This window comes from Aspergillus sydowii (assembly GCF_001890705.1).
Source record: "Aspergillus sydowii CBS 593.65 unplaced genomic scaffold ASPSYscaffold_11, whole genome shotgun sequence".
Classification (NCBI taxonomy): domain Eukaryota; kingdom Fungi; phylum Ascomycota; class Eurotiomycetes; order Eurotiales; family Aspergillaceae; genus Aspergillus; species Aspergillus sydowii.
The window spans coordinates 48,290-63,675 of record NW_024467869.1 but is presented as its reverse complement, the minus strand read 5'-3'; the positions used below and the strand labels follow the sequence as shown (position 1 = coordinate 63,675).

At 53.7% G+C, this 15,386-nt stretch overlaps 6 protein-coding genes across 6 annotated transcripts; 4 read left to right on the top strand and 2 right to left on the bottom strand.

Annotated features, from left to right (window-relative positions):
• Positions 1 to 289: 289 nt before the first annotated feature.
• Positions 290 to 2,402, top strand: ASPSYDRAFT_60353 (putative MFS transporter; the record flags this gene model as incomplete). Its single annotated transcript, XM_040849841.1, has 11 exons — positions 290 to 496; positions 546 to 648; positions 698 to 788; positions 834 to 861; positions 921 to 976; positions 1,026 to 1,123; positions 1,173 to 1,192; positions 1,242 to 1,726; positions 1,807 to 2,026; positions 2,124 to 2,321; positions 2,391 to 2,402. The coding sequence occupies 11 exons, from the start codon at positions 290 to 292 to the stop codon at positions 2,400 to 2,402; spliced, it is 1,518 nt and encodes a 505-aa protein (XP_040699171.1).
• A 310-nt stretch (positions 2,403 to 2,712) lies between these two features.
• ASPSYDRAFT_34294 (putative C6 transcription factor) lies at positions 2,713 to 5,252 on the bottom strand (the record flags this gene model as incomplete). Its single annotated transcript, XM_040845222.1, has 3 exons — positions 2,713 to 3,751; positions 3,805 to 4,376; positions 4,434 to 5,252. 3 exons carry the CDS (start codon positions 5,250 to 5,252, stop codon positions 2,713 to 2,715), a joined length of 2,430 nt encoding a protein of 809 aa, XP_040699170.1.
• Positions 5,253 to 5,789: 537 nt separating this feature from the next.
• ASPSYDRAFT_60351 (beta-xylosidase) lies at positions 5,790 to 7,664 on the top strand (the record flags this gene model as incomplete). The annotated part of the gene is made up of 4 exons (XM_040849840.1): positions 5,790 to 6,060; positions 6,114 to 6,521; positions 6,571 to 7,280; positions 7,359 to 7,664. The coding sequence occupies 4 exons, from the start codon at positions 5,790 to 5,792 to the stop codon at positions 7,662 to 7,664; spliced, it is 1,695 nt and encodes a 564-aa protein (XP_040699169.1).
• Positions 7,665 to 7,747: 83 nt separating this feature from the next.
• ASPSYDRAFT_1158900 (putative endo-polygalacturonase) lies at positions 7,748 to 9,476 on the bottom strand (the record flags this gene model as incomplete). Its single annotated transcript, XM_040840057.1, has 3 exons — positions 7,748 to 8,407; positions 8,558 to 9,266; positions 9,312 to 9,476. 3 exons carry the CDS (start codon positions 9,474 to 9,476, stop codon positions 7,962 to 7,964), a joined length of 1,320 nt encoding a protein of 439 aa, XP_040699168.1. The 3' UTR covers positions 7,748 to 7,961.
• Positions 9,477 to 10,072: 596 nt separating this feature from the next.
• ASPSYDRAFT_48579 (putative GPI anchored protein) lies at positions 10,073 to 11,748 on the top strand. Its single transcript, XM_040847658.1, has 3 exons — positions 10,073 to 10,780; positions 10,879 to 11,177; positions 11,275 to 11,748. Exons 1-3 carry the CDS (start codon positions 10,214 to 10,216, stop codon positions 11,573 to 11,575), a joined length of 1,167 nt encoding a protein of 388 aa, XP_040699167.1. The 5' UTR covers positions 10,073 to 10,213; the 3' UTR covers positions 11,576 to 11,748.
• A 408-nt stretch (positions 11,749 to 12,156) lies between these two features.
• Positions 12,157 to 14,884, top strand: ASPSYDRAFT_208118 (glycoside hydrolase family 95 protein). Its single transcript, XM_040843932.1, has 5 exons — positions 12,157 to 12,327; positions 12,387 to 12,469; positions 12,525 to 12,615; positions 12,679 to 13,761; positions 13,849 to 14,884. Exons 1-5 carry the CDS (start codon positions 12,177 to 12,179, stop codon positions 14,841 to 14,843), a joined length of 2,403 nt encoding a protein of 800 aa, XP_040699166.1. The 5' UTR covers positions 12,157 to 12,176; the 3' UTR covers positions 14,844 to 14,884.
• The last annotated feature ends 502 nt before the right edge of the window (positions 14,885 to 15,386 follow it).

Sequence of the window (15,386 nt, the reverse complement as noted above, 5' to 3'; positions counted from 1 at the left end):
GGACACGCTTGCCAGCGACTCCGGCAGTTGCAGGCATCATGGTGGCAGAACTTGATTGGAAGTAACACTGATCCATATCGAGCCATGTTCATTTGGCGTTGTTAATAAGGAATTGGGCTTTGCGCCCACCGGGGGAATCGCCGGAGCTGCTCCGGTGGCACGAAATGCCTCGACCCGCACAATCCCCGGAAACTCGCGCGCTGCAATCGTCCTGCTCCTCATAAAACCGGGGAACCGACCTTGGCTCATCTATGCAAGTACGAAAGACCATCCAAAGTCAATAATCCACATGGCCGACATCACCAGTCCCGGCAAAGCCGACATGCCCACCCACCAGGAACACGCCGAGCCAAAGCTTGAAAAAGGGGTCCAACAGTATGCTGCTGATGATGAGACTGCCGCCTATACTACAGGCGATGCAGTCACGATCGACCCTGCGACAAACCGGCGACTGTTCTGGAAGATCAATCGACGCATCCTTGTGTGCATGCTAGGGGTCTGCTGCTCTCCTTCTCTGGTGTTGAACCGGTGCTGACACTCCGCAGACATACTTCTGCCAGTCCCTGGACAAGGGAACTCTAGGGTTCAGCTCCATCATGGGCATCCAGGAGGATGCGGGCCTCGACGGGGACCAGTATAATTGGCTGGGTGCGTTCCCTTTTGTTCAAGACTACTAGGCTTCGCTGACATCGTCCAGGAACAATCCTCTACATAGGCGTTTTGGTAGGCGAGTATCCGACCAACCTGCTCCTGCAGAAGTTGCCTGTTGCAAAGTATCTGGCCGGAAAGTGAGTGCAGCCTCTCTGGCTCAGCAATTCTTGCTAACGATGCAGTGTCTTCTTATGGGGCGTGGTCATAATGGTACTTGAATCCGTATACCCATCTCCAGCGCTCCAGTCACTGACAAAGATGAACTCCAGTGCAGCGCCGCTGCCACTAACTTCCCGGGGCTCATGGTTGTTCGCTTTCTGCTTGGGTATGCGTTCTACTCCGTGCCATGAAGCGCGACTAATTCACGACTGCAGTGTATTCGAATCATGCGTGCAACCTGCATTCATCGTCATGACAGCCATGTGGTTCACGCGCCAGGAGCAGGCGGTCCTTACCAGCCTCTGGTACTGCAGTAAGTTTGCCTCTAATTCGTACAACACTGCGCTAACACCCTTACTTAGTGACCGGTGTCCAACTGATGGTATATATACGCCCCCGACCGATCGCAACCAGCTAACCAGGAAAAATAGGTCGGCGGAGTCCTCGCATGGGGTACAAGCCACTATATAGGCCATCACATCAAATCATGGCAACTCCTATTCCTCGTCCTCGGAGCCTTGACTTGTGTCTGGGCCGTCTTCCTGGGGTGGTATCTCCCCGACAGCCCCATGAAAGCCAAATGCTTCACCGAAGAAGACAAGAAGCTGATGGTCGAGCGAGTTCGCGCCAACGAAACGGGGATCCAGAACAAGCGGTTCAAGAGGTACCAGCTTGTCGAGGCGCTGACAGACCCGATTACATGGCTCTATGTGTTTCTCCAGCTGTCCAGCACACTAGTCATTGGCGGCCTCGGGGTGTTTTCTAACATCATCATCAAGAGCTTTGGGTTTACCACTCTCCAGACGCAACTGCTCAATATCGCCCAGGGCGGAGTGACCATCATTGTTATGGTTGGCAGTGCTTCGCTGGCGACGTGGAGTCACAGGACTGTGCTTGTGATGCATTTGTGGACATTGTACGCTCCCCACCCCCCCCAGCACTACAAGTTATCCAGCATCCAAAAGCATACTGATGAAGAATGCTCCAAATGAATAGCCCAGCAATTGCCGGCACAGCTGTCATCTACTCCATCTCCCCGACGACATCCACCCGCATCGGCCTCCTCATCGCCTTCTACTGCACGCAGTTCATCCTCGCCGAAGGTAACCTCCTCTTCTCGCTCATCTCACGCAACGTCGCCGGCCAGACAAAGAAGTCGACCGTCCTAGCAATAACATTCATCGCGTGGGCCGCAGGGAATGCTACAGCGCCCCAGGTACGTCCATGAGTTCCCCTACCCGTCTCTAATGGCCAGCTTTCAGCTGCCAGTTGAGATCGAACAACCAGGCTGACTTGGTGCCGGTGAACTCTAGATCTTCCAATCGACCGACGCTCCACGCTATATCAACGGCTTTACGGCACATTTCTGTCTCTACGGACTCTTTAACATCCTGCTTGTGGCGCTCCAGTTTATGTATACCGCACGCAATAAGAACAAGGCACCGGTTGAGGAGAGGAACCATGCGTGTGCGTTCTTGGATTTGACGGACAATGAGAATGTTGATTTTCAGGTATGCACAACTGTTATTAATGTTGATACCGCTCAGGAATCACGGCAGTGCTAATCGTCTGTTGCTTAGTATGTTTACTAGGACGGGTTCTGATCCGGTCCTGTGGAGGGAAACTGTGCTTCCTGGGTTTTTTCTACAGAGGGCAGTTGCGCAATCGAATCCAGTGGCCTGCAATGTATATAAATATGTGTACATGAAAGGGAGCGCCTGCATGAACAACGAATTCCCCTTTTGTGTGGGGCGGGCTCCCAATACCTGAGGTTTCTTAATGAAGATGCTACTTATATATAACGGCAACTTTCCAGTTAGCCCGCGAGCACTTCTTTATCCAAGTCCTGTACCCAGAACGCAGTTCATGCACAGTTCTCATAGTCAAAAATATGATGAAGGTCTATACCATCGACCCAAGGGCTTGTCCTCCCGCTTCAAATCTACCGACCCGCCCGCCAGGGCTAGGGCCATTGCCAGACCCTGCGGACGGGGTATTAACCGACCCCATTGCCTGCGAATGGAAGTCGGTTGTGTTGCCATTCCACGCAGGCGCTGTACTAGTAGTCTGTGCATGCTCTGCGGCCCCAGGCACAGAGAGGCTGAACGGGTCCGGGTTTGGATTCGGGTCCGCGAAGGCCGCGAAATCCTGATGGAAAGAGAGCGGAAGAGGAGGAAACGCAAGAGTAAGCGAAGACTCGGAGTAGGTGTCGTGGAACTCTGGATACTGCTCATCTGGGGGAATGCCGAGCCCCTCCAGATGGGCATGGGGCATGGCAGGTGGGCATGAGGATGATGGCATCTGATGCGGTGACGGGCCTACGCTTACGATGGGGTTATTGGCGACCTGGTCGCGGGTTGGGTATGGCCTTGGGTTTGGGTTTGCGACTCCGTCCTCTGTTGCCTCGGAGTACACGGGCTGCCGGATATCAAGATTGCCCTTGGTTGCTGCCGGGGAGATGTTATCTCGGGCCTGGACAAGGCGTTTGGCGAACACGGTGGCCAGGTTCCCCTTTTCCGACCCGGTAATATCTCGGGGTCCCGCCCACCGGGCGGAGATTTCGAAAAGACTTGAGATCAAGGTGTCTAGAGCCGGCGAGATGGGGATGGCGTAGTACCTTGCGTGTGCGAGGAGCATGCGGCCTGCGATGAACAGGCAGAAGGAGAACTGGGGGTTAGTTAGCATTGGCGAGTAGAGGAGGAACTGCTGGCCGAGGGTGCAGATTTCGGAGGCAGCCTCAATACAAGTTTCAGCAGAAGAGGACGAGGGCAGCTTGACCGGCGACGACTTCCAGTGGTGTGGAGGGTAGGCGATTGCCTGGTGCAGGAGTATCACGACGGTGTTGTGTGTGATATGGGCCAGCGTGAGGTTGGAGTCCATGATCCCGTCTGCATTCAGCGTTGATGCCTCGCGCCATTTCGAAGGGAGGAACAGTTTCCACCTGGAAGACAATTAGCCGACGGGGATATCAAGAAAGGAGTGGTGCTGACGCACTGGACCAGCCGGAGATCCAGCTCCTTGAAGCGCATCAGCCAGATCTGCGTCTCCTCCACATTGCGCACGTCGAGCGGCTGCTGGACAAAAAAGTTCGAGACCAGGGCCAGCGACTCTGTGGCCTCGATGCAGTAGGCAAACCCGCCGATGGAGTCTTCCTCGACGGGGTCCGTCTCCGTCTGTCTGTCCAGCAACAGCGGCCGGTGCTGTACCATACCCTTGGCATCAGAAACCCCAAAATAGGGAGCGCGCACCTCGGTCTCGCGTTGCCACAAGGTGCCTTCGCAGGGAAGCCTGCGTCTGACGTCGGCAGTGGTGAGGCTGACATTCCAGCCCGTGGACACGCTGCAGAACCGGTCCATGAGGAAGACGGTCCAGAAGACGCGCCGCCGCTCCTCTGCTTCTCTCCAGCAGGAGGACGGATTGAGAAAGGCCATACGTCTGATCAGAGTCTCACCAGGCCGCCCTCGGCCATGGACGCTGTCCTCCTCGATGCTGAGCTGCAGCTGTTCCACCGTCCGCGCCATGCTGCCTACGATGGACCAGGACGAGGGCCCGCGGCCGCGCGCAATCTACAAAGCAAAATTCAGCGTCAGGAAGGCGGCGCAGCAGTGTATGGGGCAACGTACCGTATCAAACGCAACAATGACGAGGGCTTGCAGGTTCTCAACAGAGAACGATTCCATGCTGCAGAGGACAACCTTTTGCCGACAGTCTTCCGCAATCTGCGCCTTTCGTCCCTCGTCGGCCAGTCTGGACGTATGGACAAAGCGAATGCACCCCGCGATTATGGCATAGAGTATATATATCACGCCACGTCTTCCTTCCGCAGACTGTATCTGGTGTCGGAATCGCCGCACGTGGAGAATCGGAATCCAGTGGTGGAAATTATCAAAGTAGAACTCGACCAGCTCGCCCATAAGCTCCGACTGAACCACATCGTCTGCACTGGTATTCTTATCTCCATGGTCCATTGTCGCAATTGGCGCGGGACCGATACGTTGTCTTTTCGCCTGGGGCATCTCTTCAGCCTCACCCTCATTCGTACCTGCTGCGACTTCCAGCAACGAGCGGCGAAGGTCCTGCTGGCGCGCATACATACTGTCTGGCGCCTCAGGGCCACCCAGGGTATGTGTTGCAGTCCCAGGAAACTTTGACTCCGGATGCAGCGTCTCCCACATCTGCTTCCAGAGGATCTCCTGTCCCAGAAACATGTTCTCCAGCGTGTCGATTCTTCGCGACAGACTATCTACAGCCCCCGCGCGCAAACCGGGCTTCAGTTTTTTGTCGTCGTAGACACATGTGGCATTGAATCGAACGCACTGCGAACAGGGCTGCTCGCGACTGCAGCGCGCCTTTTTGCGCCGACACGACTGGCATGCTGGGATCTCGTCGTCGGACTTGTTGTCAGCCTGCTGGGGCTGGGGTTGCTTGCCTCTGGTGCCCATTCTGGAAGCATAGGGAAGTGGTGAAGGTATATCTGGCAGTGCCTGAGTCCATGACCGTGGAGGTCCTGCCTGGGGAGCGTTTCGTGCTTCCCCATGGAGACGGAGATCCCCCTCGTGTGCCAAGTCGCAGCTCCCCCACGCCAGCTACAACGCGGTTTAGTCGCTCGTAATTGACCGATTCCCCCCGGGGGAATCGCCGGACTTCCTCCGAGTGGCCAGAGGTGTCTCCTCTTGCTCGTTTGGGCGTGTTTTCTCCGGTGGGCAGTGGTCAGGGGCGTCTGTCCCCGCATTCTCCCATGTCGACGACAGTACTGGCTTGCGACACGATCCCTAGGCTCTTCGTCTCTAATTATCTATGACGGGCACCTACACTAAATAAGCTTAGATGTCTGTGATCTCGGTCACCGCTGTCTTGCTCTGGCGGGCAATGTGCCGGACATGGGCTTCTACGGGGGCCATACCAGGTTACGTATTAAAGTGCTGAGGGTGACCTGTATACCTAAGGGGGTATGGTAGTTGTAGGTCTTGATAGACGCAATGAAGCTCTCTCTGATAGTTACTGCCCTGCTGCATACACTTTGCTATGCCAAATCCGGCCATGCTATTCACAACCCCATCATCCCCGGCTGGAACCCTGACCCAGCCGTCGTCCGGGTTGGCAGCGAGTATTTTATTGCCACCTCGTCGATGGAGTACTGGCCGGGAATACCAATCTACCGGTCGACTGATCTCCAGCACTGGGAGCTGTACTCGCATGCTCTCACGCGACCAGAACAGCTGCAGTTGAACGGGGTCCCGACCAGCGCAGGTATGACTGTCCTCTATACCCTAGCTAGTATCTTCGCTGACATCGAAAATTAGGTGCCTGGGCACCGTCCATGAGCTACATCAATGGGACGTTCTACCTGGCCACAACGGTCCGTTGGACGTACGACCCTGTGGCAAAGGTATGGCCCCGGGTCTTCTGGGTATCATCTACAGACCTGGTGCACTGGTCAGACCCAGTCTGGTCGGATCCATGGGGGATTGACCCATCGCTGTTCCAAGACCCGACCACAAAGCAGGTGTATCTAAACCTGATGGCACCGAACAATAATATTGACAGACTCTGGGGCATTTACCAGTGCGAGGTTGATCTTGCCACTGGAAGGTGTGTGGGCGACTACCGTTCTCTATGGAACGGGACCCTGCCGCATACCGCGGACGCGCGCCCGGAAGGCCCTAAGATGTTAAAGTACGGCGACTGGTATTATTTACTGATAGCAGAGGGTAAGTCTGCTCCGCTATTCACGGTCTTGGGTACTTACTCGTCCCGCAGGGGGCACCGACGAACTCCATCGAGCCACCGTTGCCCGTTCGGCATCACCCACAGGCCCCTGGGAGCCTGCGCCCAACAACCCCCTGCTATACAACGGCCAATTCGGCTTCACCAATCTCACCGTGCAGTCGACCGGTCACGCAACCATGTTCGACACCGACCGTGGCGACTGGTATGCGGTATTCCTCGCCCGCCGCAACATCAACGGCTCATCGCTTCTTGGCCGTGAGACTTTTCTATGCCCGGTCAACTGGAGGGATGGCTGGCCGGTCTTCAATAACGGCGAGCCCATTCTGTTGAATACCGACCCAAAACCGACCTCACCCCGACCGCCATTCGTGGATGCTTTCAGTAACCGAACATTGCACCCATCCTGGTATCAGCTGCGAACTCCCTACCAGGAAACCTACACCCTACGTCGGAATGGCATCTCCGACTCAGCAGGTCTGGTCCTTCAACCAAATGTCTTCTCCCTTAGTGACCGCGATGTGCCGGCTGCTCTCCTCCGCAAACAGACCTCCCTCAACACTACGTTTTCTGCCACTCTCTTGCCATTCAAGGAGCCCGGCGCCCTTGGTGTTAAGCAGTCGGTTGGAATCAGCGCCTACCTTAGCGAGCTCCAGCACCAGGAGATCGGAGTTACCGGTTGTAAGGACGATGCAGGGATGATGTGTATATACACTGAACTGACCAACAATGGCACAACGGAGGTATGTGTCCTACTACAACGCAACAGCGGTTGATTCTCCTTCTGCACAAGCCATCTAACCCCCTGAAACTACATCTAGTATGCGCAATACCCCCTCAAAGAAGTAGCACCGCAACAACCTCTGGCTCTCCATATACGGGCGCAACCTATCCAGTACCATCTGGGATACAGCACTGGCAATTCCGCGGTCAAGTGGCTGGCTTCGTTCCCATCTTCTTGGATGACGGTCGCGCCACCAGATTGGTTTGTCTTCACCGGCGCCATGTTTGGGTTATTTGCAAGTGGGAACGGCGAGCCCTGGCCTAATAATGCGCCGGAGGTCGGGTTTCAGATGGTGAGGGAGGTTTATCATCCGGAGAATATTCCTGACTATGATCGCTGGTGAGGTTCTGGATTAAGGGGGGAAGTGTATTTTAGTATTTGCCCTACGGCATGGATATTAAGACGGGAGGTAGAAGAGTAATAAAATTTGCACTGGTCCTAGCAACGAGTAGACTGGACAGCTTCTGTCGATACATAGATGCTATCCCTATTCTCCATCTCGGAGAGACTTACGGTCCAAGACAGTCGGTGGAATAACAATAACCTTCCCACTACTATTATCCCGATACAAATTCACATGGCACATTCCCAGGTCATAATTCTCCACCCACAGTTGCAAAATCGACACACAAATGTTAATTCAATGTGACCACGTCAGGTTCGCTACGTGGTTACCAATATACATGGGAACAAAGTCAGCCACAGAATACCAGCCTGGCTTCTGCATACCATCCCAGACATGCACACCCCCAATCTCCAAGCCCTGGAAGTCCACGAACTGAATGTTGCGGTCCTCATCATACCCCGTTATAGCCGGAATGTTACCTCCCGTCCCATTGTACGACAGGTTCCTGACAGTAACGTTGTGAACGCCTCTTCCAGGCGCCAGATTATACTTCTGGTTGTATAGAACCTTGAAGCTCAGAAGCATACCCAGCCGGAAGTCTTCAACGCGGATATCTTCAAAGACTATATCCTTGAGTAGGTTCTCGTCTCCGCAGTTAATCGCCAAACAGCCCTGGTAATCAACCTGCGGCTCGCGGTGATCGAGAATGTCAATATTCGAAATGGTCACACCTTCCATCACTTCCGGCGCGTCGGGGTTCCCATGGAGACCCATGTGAACCGGGTGTGCCACATCAGCCCATAGAGACGAGTCCCGTAATGTGATGTTCCTTCAGTCCCCGTAATACCCCCAGCGGTGCTGGTATAGAGCAACGCAATCGTCCGAGTTACGCATGAACAGCTTTTCAAGCATCACATCCTGAGAGCAGAAGACGTCAATGCCGTCGCCCCACTGGACCGCGCTGACCGACCGCAGGCCAGAGACGGCGATATCCCTGCTAGAGCCAATCATCAGCGAGTACTTGCCAGGATTAAGCACGGTGACCCCCGCAACGCGGATTCTTTGCGAGTGGCCGATTGTGATGGCCTCGCCGGGGCTCCTATACAGGACTCCGCGGCCGATAATGGCGGCGTCCGAGGTGTTCTCGAAATTGAACCCCCCTTGTACCACAGATCCAGGAGCAAGATAAACTGTCTGTCCGGATGTGATGTTCACCATGTCATCGAGTTCGTGATACCCGGCGCCATAGTAGATAACGGATGGATCTTCCTTGGACTGCTCCTCCATGAAGCTATCGTTCCCAGCATTATCTAGAAAGAGATGCAAGACGTTAAAAAAAACCCCATTGACCTCGACAACCAGGTTCGCCGGGTCAGTGAGAGACAAGTAGATGACACGGCCACGGACATCAGCTCGCAAGTCGTAGGAAAGGGGGCGCACACGAACGGCATCTATCGACGCAAAAGAGTCTCGAGATGGCTCAATGGCAAGTTCGATGGGGCCGCTGAAGTCAAAGATGCCGACCGATGTATTATGCGACATGGCGTTTCCGGTTGTTGCGTTGACTTCGTGCACGTTGGCACGGAACAAGTCGAGCGACTTCCAGTGGCTCGTGTCGTCTCCAGCCTGTGATCGAACATGCACCTTGTATGAACCGGACTTAGGTACCTCTTTTGGTATTAAGGAGATCTGGATACTATTTTGACTGCCGTGTTTAGCGGCGTTTGCCGGTGAAGGTATGATGATAGTACACAGGAGGGCTAACAGGCTGACAGCAAGTCGTCTGGGGTTCGTCTGGGGCGAGAACATGATTGCGACTGGATCGAGCGCAGACGTTCCGGTAGCTGACGACGGTCTGCCCTCTCTAGTTATACTGGCCAGCCAAAAACAGCGGGCGACATACTGGTATCTCACTTTCAGCCGGGCCAGGTCCGGGAATTGTTCACTCTCGAGCCAGAGTCTGTCCGGCAACCCTTCCGGGCGGATCCCCAGACCCTGACGAGGTTGGTCGTACGGAGGATCGGTAAAATCCCAGTGTCAAGTGGACCATGGTGTGTACCTCGCTGTGACAGACTGAGGTACGGGGCTTGTTTATTTCCTGCCCGCAGACGTTGGCGTTATGGCCTCCGACGACCTTTATAATTTAGGATCCGTCCTGCACGCGCCATGGCCCGTGAGAATATAGATATCGCAGTGGCTTTACCAAGAGTGCTAGCCCATTGAGTCGCGTTCTGCGCAAACATCTTGTCTCAGCCCGCCGATCGGCAGTCGGTTAATTAATGAAGGATCAACGAACGCTGAAACGGTGTCCACCAGCTATATTAAACCTACGTAAGACTGTAGGTACGGAGCTCTCCAGTCGATGCTCCGAACGCCTGCACAGGCGCAGAATATTCAGGGCGCGTGGGGCACTTAGATTTCCTCGCCAGCGCGATCTCCTGATGGCGAAGTATATATATCACCAGCAGAACACCGTTTCTCCTTGGCTTCTCCTGTAACAACTCTGGCCTCCAGCTGATATTTTTCGAATCAGAGCCAACATCAAAATGAAAGCCTCGACCCCTCTCTACACCCTCCTCAACGCTGCCCTCTCGACGGCAGCCATCACCCACCCTGGCCTCCTCCACACAGAAGCCGACTTCACTCGCGTCCAAGACTTTGTCTCCTCCAAAACCGAGCCTCAGCTAACAGGCTGGAACAAGTTAGCTGCCCACGCAGATGCAGAATACAGCCCCTCTGCCACTGAAACCGTCTGTCGCGGCTCCGGGTGCGACCCGGAGAACTACCCAACGCTGTATCGTGATATCGCGGCAGCATACACAAACGCCGTGTACTGGAAGGTTACGGGAACTGAAGCAAACGCGGACGCGGCAGCGGCAATTCTAGATGCATGGAGTGAGACAATGACCACACTGGACGGGAGCTCAGATCGGTTTCTTGCATCGGGAATATATGGGTATCAGCTGGCAAATGTGGCGGAGATTTTGAGAGACTACGAGAACTGGAGCGGATTGGACAAGGTGGTGGAGTTACTGGAGGGCATATTTTTGCCGATGAACGTGGACTTTCTGCTGAGGCATAACGATGCGGAGATTGATCACTATTGGGCAAATGTGAGTTCCTCTACCCTTTCCTGTTGTCGGTTGTTGCCTTTTTACTCTCCCTGGCCGGGAAAGGAGGAGTTGAGCTAATGGATGATATATAATTACAGTGGGATCTGTGCAACCTTGCCAGTCTCCACGCGATTGGTGTCTTGAGCGACAACCAAACTGCCATTGATCAGGCAATCACCTACTTCAAGGAAGGAGAAGGCAATGGCGCCCTGAACAACACTATTTGGACTATCCATGAAGAGGAGGATACAGGAAAACCGCTAGGACAGGGCCAGGAGGCTGGTCGAGACCAGGGCCATAGTTTGCTTGACTTTGGGTTGCTAGGTGTTCTAGCTCAGCAGGCATATAACCAGGGCGAGGACCTTTTTGCTCTATGGGATAACCGGATTCTTGCTGGGTAGGTACCGCTATGTTGCCTTCATCTCTTGCTCCCCCTAAGGGGAAGGACAATCTCCCGTGGAAGAAACTTTTAGTGGTTAACAATAACGCCACAGTGCCGAGTATGCCTTCAAGTACAATACTGGCAACGACGTCCCCTATACCAGCTATACAAACTCCGATGTCACCCAGGACGTAATAAGCTCCAGCGGGAGGGGGGGAATCCGACCAATTGCAGAGTTACTATATGCCCACTATAGCGGGGTCAAGGATTTAGATGCCTCGTGGACCGGCGCCTATAGGGACTATGTGGTTGAGGATGGCGATGGTGCTGAAGGGGGAGTGGGAGATTATGGCTCTACCAGCGGAGGCTATGATCAACTTGGATTCGGGACTGCGTTATTCAGGCTGGATTGAGCTTGCTCGGGGTATGGGGATAGCTTGATGTTCCTTGGTTTTAATATCGTATATGTTGAGTGTAGTCTTGATTTTTCGATCTATGTCCAAGTTGGAATTTTCCAGTGCGTGTACTGTGTAGGTGTTCGCTTATCCTTTATTTTACACCATTCTTTTGTTTTGATTCAATCGGGGTGTAGTGCTGAGATAGTGCAGTTCTGCTTCCACGGGTTATAGTAGAATAGTTGCGATAGACCTGGACAGCCCAGATCTTCCCCAGACGCAAGGATACGATGGGTCAGTCTAAAGCAACAGCGATAGGCCAATAACAGCGATAGGCCAATAACACCCGACGGCAGATATCGGGCCATTCCCTTGACTCTCATGTTCCCCCACAAACTGCAGCTGCCTCCACCCACGGTGGTCGCGGGGAAGATGGCACTAAATCGGCTGTTCTATGGACAGGCAGTCAGTGCGCAGGATATAACCGGTTGAACACTCATAAATGGGCCGCTCCTCCGTCAAGGTACCACGGTTTTGTCTCTCTCTCCGTTGTCTTTTCCTGTTCGCTTTCTACGAAAACTTACTCTGTCACCTTGCAGGGTGTGTGCAACTACCCAACATGGGTGTATGGACCTTCTTGCCGGCAGCCTTCTTTGGCCTGGCCGCAGGGCGCTCCCTGTGGTCATCAAGGCCTGCAAGCTATGGAGACCGATCGACTGATGATTACATCCTCAAGTCTGCATATCCGCTTGGAAATGGGAAGCTTGGAGGTGATGCCCAAGTCCCCTGCCCCTCGTGCCTGCAGCAATGTCTGACACATTGGTCGCAGCTATGCCGTTTGGGCCCCCAGAGCTGGAGAGGATTCTCTTGAATGTCGACTCCCTTTGGTCCGGCGGACCTTTTGAAAATGCGGTATGTCTCATTGGCGCCATTGCACCAGGCCTCATGCCGCCTAACAGCCTTATAGAGCTATAGCGGAGGAAACCCACCCGCGTCGCAACCCAAGTACCCGGCTTTGCGCGGTATTCGGTCCAAAATCTTTGACCAAGGCACAGGAGGTGAGGATCAAATTAGCTTCCAAACTCGCCCTACTTCTCTGGCTAATATCTCGCTTATATTAGATGTGGAAGGCCTTCTGGGGACGAATGAGAACTACGGCTCGTACCAGGTCCTCGGTAATCTGACGGTTGACTTTGATGGCTTCACCGATTACTACGAGTATCGCAGGTCGCTGGATCTGGCCACCGGCGTACACACCACGGTCTACGACTCGGATGGCCTCCACGTCGAGACCACCAGCTTCTGTTCTTTCCCAGACCAGGTCTGTGTTTGGACGACGTCAAGTAATGGGACCCTCCCTCCTCTGAATGTCCACTTCCAAAACCTTCAAGTCTCGCAAGACCTGGTTAATACCACCTGTGCCAACGACAACCATGTCCGCCTGAAGGGAGTGACGCAGCTTGGTCCACCAGAAGGACTTCAATATGAGGCAGTGGCTCGTCTAAGCAAGGATTCCCATGCTAAGGCGTCGTGCCACAACGGTCAGCTGAAGGTCGTACCTAGCGAGGGCAAGGGCAGGGTGACCGTCATTGTCGGAGCCGGCACAAATTTCGATCATAGGAAGGGCACTGCTGGCGATAATTACTCGTTCAAGGGAGTCAATCCAGGCAACCTTGTTGCCGAGGCCACGTCGAAAGCTGCATATAAAAGCACCAAGTCCCTGTTGGACCGCCATATCAGAGATTTTTCCGCTCTCGCAAACAAGTTCAAACTGAATCTCCCGGATACTCTTGGGTCCAAAGAGAGAGAGACAGCAGAGATCATCTCGGAGCTTCAGGCAACTGGACCCTCCGATCCCTTCCTCGATGGCCTTCTTTTTGATTATTCTCGCTACCTGCTAATTTCCTCCTCCCGGGATAATTCCTTGCCGGCGAATTTGCAAGGCAGATGGACCGAGGACATCAAACCCAGTTGGAGTAGTGACTATCACGCCAATATTAACCTGCAAATGAACTACTGGCCAGCTGACCAGACTGGTCTCACTGAGACCCAGGGCGCTCTTTGGGACTACATGCGTTACAACTGGGTACCTCGCGGCACCGAGACCGCACGACTCCTCTATAACGCTTCTGGCTGGGTCACCCACAATGAGATGAATATCTTTGGGCATACGGCGATGAAGGATGGTGCGACGTGGGCCAACTGTGAGTCAACACTGAACACAACCTCTCATCACGGGCCCTTCTTTGGCTGGGTTCCTGAGCCATGCAGATAAGCTAACGGTCCGATAGATCCGCTCGCTGGTGCCTGGATGATGCAACATGTATGGGACTATTTCGACTATACACAGGATATCGCGTGGTACAAGCAGATCGGGTATCCGCTGCTGAAGGGTATTGCTGAATTCTGGCTTTCGCAGCTCCAGGAGGATGAGTTCAGTAACGACGGGACTCTTGTTGTCAACCCCTGCAACAGTCCTGAGCAAGGACCAACCACTTTCGGCTGTGCCCACGACCAGCAAGAGATCCATCAAGTGTTTGATAATATCCTCGCAAGCGCAGGTGTCGTGGACGAGCGGGATCGCGACTTCCTCAGCCAAGTATCATCTGCAATCTCTAAGCTAGACAAAGGCCTGCATTTGACCGACTGGGGCGGCATCAAGGAATGGAAGCTTCCCGACTCGTATGGATATGACACGAAGAACACGCACCGGCATTTGTCGCACCTTACCGGCTGGTATCCTGGATACTCTGTTTCTTCCTACTTGGATGGCTACGTTAACGAGACTATTCAATCCGCAGTTCGCGAAACCCTCATTGCAAGGGGGAATGGAACCGGTAACGATGCAAATTCTGGGTGGGCCAAAGTATGGCGCGCAGCAGCATGGGCCCGCCTCAATGACACGGAGAAGGCCTACTACCACCTCAAGTACGCTGTCCAGGTAAATTTTGTCGCAAATGGGCTGAGCATGTACGCGGCAGCGGAGCCACCCTTCCAGATTGACGCCAACCTAGGATTTGGAGGGGCAGTGCTCAGCATGCTCTCGGTTGATCTGCCACTGGCCCACGATGCTGACGAGGCCGCGGTGAGAACGGTAGTCCTAGGTCCTGCCATTCCATCTGCCTGGGCCGGCGGCAGTGTCAATGGCCTCCGCATTCGGGGCGGTGGCATTGTTCACTTTACATGGGACGATTCTGGGCTTGTTACTACGGCGCAGCTCACGCATTCCAAAACACGTGTCAAGGTGGTGAATAAAGAAGGAACCGTCCTTGCTGAGCATAAGTAAATTATGGTTAGTCATATTAGTCATTCAATTAGGTACATGCCATCGTTTCGTCTTTGCTGTGTATCAAATTTCTGACATGGTTATCATCCTCACCTCCTCTGTCACACCGCGTCATACACGTACACATATATACATCTGAGAAGTACATATCATAAATACAATACTAATATGGTAAACACCTCGAGTACAAAATTTGAGTCATTTAGCCATCCATTCGATTTCTCATGTGCCAATACATATATATATATACATATATATGTGTGCGTATATGGCTCTATACATACTTGCTTTTCTCGCCGCCGCTTTGATAAGGGTATCCAGGGCTTGCTGAGTGAGTATTCCACATCACGGATGACGCTCAGTAAGCGCTCCGGGCTCTCACCCTGCAGACGATTTCACAAGATGCCCATATATGGACTGGTTTATCTGACATACAGCCTCGGGCCCCTCCGCTAGCTCATATAGCAAATGGTGTTTGAAATGCGCCCCAAGATATCTCGCGGATTCTGGACGAGGTCGCCATAAAGAGTATACTCTATAGTT